Here is a 9,950-nt window from a genome sequence, read left to right on the forward strand (position 1 = left end):
ACTGCTACTCAGCAACCAAAAGCTGGAGACACATTGACACACAGGTGAATCTGTAATAAACTGAGGTGAAGAAGCGAGACAAAAAAAAATACAAACTATATGATTGCATTTATAGAATTATCCAGAAAATGTGAGGGTCTGTGTGTGTAGTGTGTGGTGGGACAAGAAGGGACAGTTACAAAGACATAGGAAGGAACCTGAAAATGTTGAATGTGTTTTCTTGACTTAATGGTAGTTATATGGCTGTATAGACCTTTCAAGGTATAGTCTTTCAAGATGTGAGTTTATTTTAGGTCAATTATAGCTCAATAAAGCTTCTAAATAGGTATCAGTATTTAAGAATTTTAGTGATTATGAATGTAGTTTAGCTTTATAATTCATTCAAGATTAAGTAGTGACAAGTAGTCTGGTTTACAAAGTAGCACAGAAAAGAGTATATTAATAAAGCTCATCTTATAGTATACTGAATTTTACACTTACAAAGTGAATTTTTCTAAGGAAAATGAGCTTTTTTTCCCCCTTTAGTGCATTCATTTATATTTTCTTCACAGTAAAATTTTAAGTACCCCTTATTCAAAGTGTAATGCACCTTTTAACTTTCTAAGTTACAAATGTGTATTTACAATTTGAGAGCCTAAATAAAGGATTAATAGTTATGTTTTTCCTTTTGAACAGTATGCACTGTTCAAAAGGAAAATAATAAAATTATTTAGTTATGTAGTTAGTTATTTAGTTAGTTAGTTAGTTAATAAAATTAATAGTTATGTTTTTCCTTTTGAACAGTATGCACTGGAACGGCTGAAGGTCATGTGTGAAGAAGCTTTGTGTAGTAACCTCTCAGTAGAAAATGTTGCTGATACCCTTGTCCTTGCAGATTTGCACAGTGCTGAACAGTTGAAAGCACAAGCCATAGACTTTATTAATAGGTAAGCTATTCTTGTATGTCAGGAACATGACACCTTTAACATTTTTTTGCTGCATTTTTTTTTACTTAAGTGTGTTTAAATCTTCAATGCAGGTGCAGTGTACTACGACAGCTTGGGTGTAAAGATGGAAAAAACTGGAACAGCAAGTAAGATGACTGACAAAGTTGATTGCATATATGAAATTAAATGTTTTGCATAGCTTATTTTCATCTACAGTAAGCATGAACTGAGATGCTGGCTTTATTAAGCAAACCAACAGTTATTTATTTATTTTTTCATTAAGATTTGATTACTTAGTGGATTCCTGAGACTGTGCTCCATTAACGATTAGCTTTTAATGTGAACTTGGAAACTTTGTTTCTCTTCTAAGGAACCTGATTGTAATCAATAGGGAAAAATAGAAGAGGTCATGATAGAGTCCTATTTGTTACTTTTTTTCTCTATTTAAATTATTAATAGTAACAAGAAAGGTGGCATATATCAATAACAGTACTGTTATTGACATATTAATGTTAATGTCAATAACCATTAATCTCTCAATAAGATTAAAAAAAGAAAACTACTGATGGAATACAAAGTATAACACTGTTATAATATCCAAATATGACAGTGGGGGCTTTAACTAGGGATGATCGAAAATTTCTTTCTTAAAGCATGGCTTTTTTGTTTGATCAGAAATGATAAAGATAACTCTCTAATTTTTGACTGAGGCCCACTGGGTGCTCATGCATTAGTTTGCAAATGAGGGAAGGAAACTTTGAGACGGAGAGAATTATGTTGAATTCTTACTTAACAATTCTGAATTTGTGGATGAGGTACTTCTGAATAAAGAGAACAAGTGATAAAGAATGATCAGTGATGGAGAAAGTCAGTCATTATTATCACTGAATAGAATCATAAAATTGTCAAGAGTATGGGAGTGGTAGCACAGTGGGTTAAGCGCACATGGCACGAAGCACAAGGACCGCCGTAAGGATCCCGGTTCGAGCCCCCTGCTCCCCACCTGCAGGAGATTCGCTTCACAGGCGGTGAAGCAGGTCTGCAGGTGTCTGTCTTTCTCTCCCCCTCTCTGTCTTCCCCTCCTCACTCCATTTCTCTCTGTCCTATCCAACAATGACAACATCAATAACAACAACAATAATAACTACAGCAAGAAAAAAAAATTGTGAAGAATGGATGAGGTATGGTGAGAAATTGATGTTAGAGGAAAAGAGTAGAAGATAAAGCTTGGGATTCTAGAGAAAACCTACATGTAGGGTCCAGGGAAAAAACCTTTGAAAAAAATGGGTACATGATGGTAATAACAGGAATAAATCCATGAAAGTAAGGGTTATATGGCTGAGGAGAATAGAGTTTTGGGGAAAAAATACTTTGAGTTGAATCAGGAAACAGTAAGATAAAGATAGCATTTTCTTTGAATTGCCACTAGGGTTATTGTTGGGGCATGGTGCTGTAGCACTACATACACTGCTCCTGGCAGCTGCTTTCTCCTTTTAATTTCATTTGATAGGACAGAGCGGAATTGGAAGTGGAGCGGGGAGATAGAGAGACAGATAAGACACTCGCAGACCTGCTTCCCTACTCGTGAAGCATCCCCCTTGCAGGTGACAAGTGGGGGCTGAACTCGGGTCCTTGGTATGATATCTGTGTGCTAACCTGCTTGTACCACTGCCCAGCTCCAAAAGATGGTATTTTAGTGAATCCATATGGTTTGAATATGTAGAAGGGCAGAAAATAAGGTGTGCAGACATTTTAAAATCTGTGAATAACTGCAACTATGCATTTTGAAAAGTCCTCATTAGTAAACAGCACCTAATTTTATTTTGCAGCCAAGCAACAGACATAATGGAGACATCAGGGTGGAAGTCCATGATTCAGTCTCACCCTCACTTAGTAGCAGAAGCCTTCCGAGCACTGGCATCTGCACAGTGTCCACAGTTTGGCATTCCTCGCAAACGGCTAAAACAGTCATGAAATTTTTCATGAACTGTAGAACGTGGAGTTGCCATTTACTCTTCCAGGTCCAGGAGGATTCTAACACACAGACCATAAGCAAGAGGTGTTTCTGTTGTCTTGTTCATAGAACAGAAGCTGGAAAAGCATATTGCTTGCATTTCAGGGGGAGAATTTATGGTTTCTTCTTCAGCTTTAAATTGGACTGATTATACGCTAATTCACTTCAAGGCCTTAAATTATCTTCAGTGACTTCTCGTTCATAAAATACTCTAATTTCTTTCTTTCTTTCTTTCTTTCTTTCTTTCTTTCTTTTTTTTTTTTTTAATTGTGCCTTGTCATTTTGACCAAGGCTATACAGGATTGCACTAGCTCCATAATGCAGTAATATTGATAACTGAAGATATTAAATTTCAAAAGGATCTTCCATTAGTTTGAGAAAAGCAAAAATGAATTTTATAGGGTTTTGTCCTATGTTCTAAGTTTAAAACTAGGTTCTCCTTTAAAACACTTACATTGGAGATTACTAGTAGTCTCCAGTTTAAGTTCTATAGATGCAGGTGAACCCGCTTACCTTCAGGGTAAGCTTTGGCAATACAGTGCTTCAATTCTAATTTATTACTCATTTCAGGGGGAAAATATGCAATGGGTTGGCCCAAATTTTTAGTAAAATTTATGTTTGTCTGTATGTTAACTGTCTAGTGAACAAGAGAAGCGTAACAAACCTTCGCTTGTGTTTCTTTGTGGGTTTATAAAAGTTTACAATGATTGAGGACTGATTGAGGTTAAGATTTCAATAAGAAAGCATGTTTTGTGCTGAAATAATTTATTTTTATTTTAGTAGCCTACCTATATGAAGAATTCTGTAAATGTTAAAAGTAAGGATGACCAAATGTAAATTGAGTGAATGGGCCAATTAAGAAAGATATATATGCACTTTTAATGTGTAACTTTTGTATGCTGAATGGTACATATATTTTTTTGCTTTTGAGGAAATTAATAATGTATAGTTACTTGTGTCTTAACTTGAAATAATTTTTTAAGATGGATGAGGCAACTGGGATATCTGTATTAATAGATAGGAAAGATATCCTCGATTATAGTTAAATTTGTTTCGATTTCAGATGTTCATTATTGAATTTACTCCTGTTTTATCACATTTTGAAGAAGACACCTTAACAATAAACAAATAACAGTATATTCCTCTAAAAACAGTGATTTTTTTTTTCTCCAGTTAAAGGAAAGAACCATTAGAAAGATGTCAGATCACATTCTGAACTTTTTTTTTCCCTTAGCTTTCTCCTTTGTCTTTCAGTTATTGTATCAACATTGTGTATGATATGGGAATTGTGCATAATGTGAACAGGATAAACTATTTATAAACTGTTGTTCATTGGCCAGTTTTTTTTATTATTATAAATGAATTTTAGCTTTAAACACATAACATGTTAAGTGCACTGCAAAGGTCTATTCTAGTGCATTGTCCCAAAAGCAGGAGTAATCACTGTCAAGTCACTGCAACTGATTTCTGTAAAATGTATTATCTTCTTACGCAAGAAACAGTAAGGAAAAGTGTGTCATTGGGTATAAAAAATAAAAATAATATCCTTTGCATGTTAACATACTGGGTTGTCAAAAAAAGTCATGATTCATTTGTGCGTTGAAAAACAAAACAGAAAAATGCATCATGACTTTTCCAGCAGCCCAATACGTTTGCATATATTACTTTATCTCCATGATTAAAAATTGTATAATTTATTTAATTTTTTGAAATTATGACAAAAGGAGAAAAAAGGAAACCTGATGAATTAAAATCAAACATATTATACTTTTGTTATCTCTTTGTTAGGCATTCACTGAAGAGTGATTTGTATTTATATTACACAGATACTGTCAAATAAGTATCTACAAACTATAGAGCTTGAAAAAAATCTCTTTTCAGATATGTTCATTTCTTTCTATGTAACTTGAGTCTGGTTTTCAATTTAAAATTAGAAGAATCACTTGCAATCATAGAATGATTCTTACATGTTACTGGATCCATCCTATGAAACAGCACTTAGGAAGAGAAAACCCACTTTTTAACTTCACCATGAGACGAAGCCTGTTCATTTTTTCAACATAAAATTAACATTCACAATGACATACACCTTTTAAGATCTAAAGTATCACTTAGGTCTCATAAGAAAATAAAAATACTTTTCTTTAGCTATAGAATGTTGTTTGCTGTATAAAAAAAAAAATTCTGGTGTCTTTAACTTGTGTGAATATTGTGAATTAACTCACTGCTTAAATTTATATTTCTGTTTGAAAATTACTTTATTGGTGGAAATAATGATCTGCAAAATAGTTGTCACATGAATATAGATTCTCATCTCCCCCTGATAGGTTTCTGCACCATCCATAACCATCATCCCCCACCCCACTCCCCCATTTGTACACGGAGGCCCCAAGGCTCTCTCAACCCTTCCCGCTTCACTCCTTGGGAACATCAGCTCTGCCTAACTAAACCACAAATTCAGCTTCACCCTGTGTTTTCCCTTTCATGGATACTTAAGTTTTACCAATGAATAAGTTCATCTAGTGTTTGTCTTTCTCCTTCTGACTTATCTTACTTATTAAGAGTATCCTTTCACTTTCCTCCAAGATTTAGCAGAAAAGTTCAGCATATCCTTACTCAGTTTAGTGTTTATTGCGAAACTGTATGTAAAAGTATGTAAAGATCCTTTTTGGTTTGATAGCACACATTTTGTACCAAAATGTCAAGCACTGTGCAGTAAGAATATCCATATTTGTAGAAATGTACACTTTTCAGATAATATAATATCAAATATTATACTAACAGAATCATATAGTAACTGATTTAATTATTTATTAGGTGTGTTTTTGGTCAGAAGGCAGTGATGAAAAAGCTTAATGTATTCTCATGCTAGTGCTCTTGTTGCCCTTTTTTCCTGATTTTTAAAACTTCACACTTAGTTTTAGGCACAAATTCTATCCAGAGTAGTCTTCATTTTTTTTTTAAACTACTAGCTTGTTCCTATTTCCCTTTATAATATAAAGAGAGCTAGTCCCTAGAAAAGTAGTAACCAGTTTTAAGCCCTACATATTATAAAAGTAAGCATTGGAAAACCATTCTTAGATTCTACATACACAAACATTATATATTTTTGCCTTTTCCTTTTCTTTTGTTCTTTTTATTTATTTATTTTTTTAATCATACCAAGTACTGGTATTTGGAGCACAAATATGAAGGTGCCATAATATTATGGCTTGCCGTTGTTACCTCCTTGGATACTTGTGTCATTGTCTTTAATGGTAATCAGAAAACCCTGCATGTATTAATGTGGTTATGTGGGTGGGTGGGTGTGTGTATGAGAGTGTGTGTGTACTTCTGTATACTTGGACTTGTTTGTGATATGTTAAACAGTGAATTTATGAAGATAGGACTTAAATGTTGAAAGTTCAGGTTAAATATTTCATTTATGCTTTATATGAGGAATATCTGATTGACAAGTCAATTGTAATTCTCAAAAATGTGACCAATTTCTTGCATGATGAAATGTTAAAACAGTGCCTTTTTAGGACATCAATTTTAAAATTAAGATTTTTTTAAAGGTCTCTTTAAAAGTCTTCATGAACACAATTGGCTTATTTTTAAATTAAACATAGGTTAGAGCTTAAATTGCCAAAAGTGTAATTATTGATTTATTTAATTATTTAATTTTTGTGCATAGATGTAAAGTTAGAGTGGAATTCTTTATAAAACTGTGGATAATAGATGATACTCAGTGTTACTAAAACACTTCAGTAGGGACTTCAGTAGGTTGTTCGTTTGTTTTCCCCAATCCAACTCAGCAAGTTTTTCTAATAGTCAAGTACATACACTTAAAAGAGGAGAATTATTAAGTTGGCTGTTCATCCCTTTAGTAGGTAAAATGGAAGCATCCAGTATATTCAACTTGGCTGTGTTCTAGTGTTCTCAGACTAGAAAGACAGCACTTTTCAACACACACAATAGTATTTTGCAAACCTCCTCTATACAGATTGTGAGCTCTACTTTCCTTTTAATCATTCATAGAATCATGTAAACTTTAGGTCCAGGTGAACAAAAATAGAGTGCCTACCATATGAAAAAACTTCTCAACTAGGAGTGAAATCACCACACCGTGTCTTCTGTTTGCAGTATGTGAACTTTGTTTGAAAAGGAATTCTTATATTTAAATATTTTTCTGTTGTTAAGTGTTTTTCCTTGTATACTATAATCCACTTAATTTTGCATTTGGTTTTGTAGGATGAAGATAATAACTTAAGTGAGTCCCATGTTTTTAAAGTAATATTATTTAAAGTTAGTTCTGGGGATGTTGATTCTTACGATTTAAACGTATAAAGGCGTATATTGAACTTTTCAGCCTCATTTTTAATCAGTTGATGTTAATGATGAGATACATGACTTTTGTATCTTGTTGCTGAAAATATTTTTTGCATTTCAGCACGCTGAGTTAAAATAAAGTTGTTACTACTTATTGAGAATTAATTGACTTGTATTTATTTGAAATAAATTCACTCTTCCTTTTCAGATAGCTACAATGCTTTGCAAAATCCACTTTTAAAATTATGAGTAGTACTTGTCTCTCTACACACTTCTTGAAACCTACCAAAGAATTATTCCTTAAATGTGACATACTATGCATACACTACTTTCACTTTAGCATGCCTTCAGTCTTGAATGATGTATATTAATATTTTATTAAAAATTAATTTTTCACTTAAAAGATAACTGTTTCTTTGCCCTTACACCAGATCTTAATTTTCACAATTTAATCACTTTATCATTTGCAGTTATCAGAAACAGATTTGAGGTCATGTACTGAATGATCTTAATTCACAGTAAGATAATTCATGCCTACAAACCAAGATTAAAGTACCAAGAGAGAGCAAGCTCTACAGGGTGTGTGGCTACCTTGCCATGTATGCTGCCCACTTTGGAGCCCTAGCATCTCATGACGGTGCCATGACATTGGGTGAAGCTACGGTGTACCTCCTCTCTGTCTTGCTGAAAGAACAAAGCACCTGGGTGTGGTGAAATCAAGCATACCCAAAAAAAGAAATAAGAGAAATAAAGAAAAAGACAAGATGGCCAAAATGGTGGTAGGAAGATGTACTAAAAAATATTTTATATATTATCCAACACACACGCCAAGTACAAACACAGTGAATTTATCTTAGGAGAATATAATGTTTGAAAGACAACATTGCCTCTGCAATCGTCGTAATGATGGTCATATTTGAGCATATTCATTGGTTTAAAGTGACCATATTATGAACTTTAAATAAGCTATATAGAACCTTTTTCTCCTGTACAGCAGCTAGCATCCTTAATACTTTATTTCAGAAGAGGATGTTGTATTTCCTTTGTCCTACCACAGAATCATTTCTTCTAAGGGAAGACAGACCAAGAGTAGTATTTCCTTAGACTATTATTTTAAATTTAAGACATTCACATGAAATTCATCAATGAGGTTTGCAGGTTTGCGTACATCTGCAGTGCATAGTGGGAGGGGACATTTTATATTTATGACTGCTTCCTTTCCTTGCTATATGCTTAAATCTTTTTTGTGAAGACTGCAGGTCTGACATAGTACACAAACAACCCTAGACACAAAGTCTCATAATCTTAACCCTTTTGTGGAAATTCTCGCCAACCCTTAGTAGATAAGAGCAAAGAAAGAAAAAGTAGGGTTTAGGAATAAACACCTAAAAAAAACTACCAGTTTTTGAGGAATATCATACTCCACTCCAAAATTAATTGAAGTCATCATAGCAGAAGGTCTTTTAATACATACTTTATAATGTGCCAAGAAACTTTGCAGGTTGTTAAACCTAACAAAATGATAGCCAGTCATTTATTGCCTCTTATCTCTGAACAGAACTAGCAACTTTTCAATATTTGGCAACGGTCATCCCTTCAATCCTCAGTCCTTGCTTTATTTATTTATTCTTGTTTGTTTTATTGCACCTGGGTTATTGCCAGCACAAGAATCCACCACTTCCAGTGGCCATTTGCCCTCCCTTTTGATTTTATTTTGATAGGATAGAGAGAAATTGAGAGGGGAGAGGAGGGAGAAGACACCTGCAGACTTGCCTCACCATTTGTGAGGCGCCTCCCTCCCCCTACCCCATAGGTGAAGAGTGAGGGCTTGAAAAAAAAAAAAGAAAACATGTATCTTTCCATTTTTGTGGAAGTATTTATCCTACTTATTGCAGAGAAAAGTTGTCAAATACAGACCATGGACTTTAACTGTGGTCCTAGAATACTATTCTGCACACATGTAGCACTTTACAAGGCTTTTCAGTAACACAACTTAGTTTTCATAATAGCTATATGAACATGGGAAAGACATGTCATTCCATTTTAGGAATGAGGACATTCAGAGTTGTACGCTCGTGTCAGAGCTGAGCCAAAAATCCTGAACTTCAAAAAAATCCTCAGTATTTTCAACAGGAATATAAACTGGTACAACCTCTGGAAAACAATATGCAGTGGGGCACACGTGCAGGGGGAACTTCACAAATTGTGGAGCAGTGCTGCAGGTGCCTCGCCTCCCTAGCTTCCTCTTCTCTCTCACTTTGCCTCTACCCAATAAATATATTTTTTTTAATAAATCAGTATGGATATCTAATTTTAAAAAAAGGAATGTACAACCAACCCTGCCTTGGCACCTACCTGAGGATATGAAAACCCTAATTTGAAAGCACATATCCACCTGTGTGATCTTAACCACATTCTTCACAATATTCAAAATGGAAGCTAAACGCCCATTGACAGATGGTGAGACTGCAATACTACTCTGGTGTTAAGATGAAATTGTCCCAGTGGAGACAAAATGGTTGTAAATCAAGGTGATTATGCTAGGTGAAGTCAATCAGGAAATAAAACAGGGTGGGGTAGGAAGGGAGTGGCGGCTGTTGAAGGAGGTTACACGCAGCCTTCCTGAGGAAGTGCTTTTAATGGAGATGGAAAAGTAGCTGAGGGGGAATACCATCCAGCCCTTCAGTGAAATCCCAGAG

General features: G+C 34.5%; 1 protein-coding gene across 7 annotated transcripts in view; it reads left to right on the top strand.

The window, feature by feature from the left end:
- The window catches only part of SPOPL (speckle type BTB/POZ protein like), a 47,233-nt gene extending 39,817 nt beyond the window's left edge, over positions 1-7,416 (top strand). For all 7 annotated transcript variants that reach the window (XM_060178051.1, XM_060178052.1, XM_060178053.1 and 4 more), the window contains 3 exons: positions 784-926; positions 1,019-1,072; positions 2,756-7,416. In XM_060178051.1, coding sequence (XP_060034034.1) covers positions 784-926; positions 1,019-1,072; positions 2,756-2,900 — 342 coding nt within the window. In that variant the 3' untranslated portion in view covers positions 2,901-7,416. The remainder of the gene's footprint in view (positions 1-783; positions 927-1,018; positions 1,073-2,755) is intronic.
- Positions 7,417-9,950: the final 2,534 nt, after the last annotated feature.

Source organism: Erinaceus europaeus, chromosome 18 (assembly GCF_950295315.1).
Source record: "Erinaceus europaeus chromosome 18, mEriEur2.1, whole genome shotgun sequence".
Taxonomy (NCBI): domain Eukaryota; kingdom Metazoa; phylum Chordata; class Mammalia; order Eulipotyphla; family Erinaceidae; genus Erinaceus; species Erinaceus europaeus.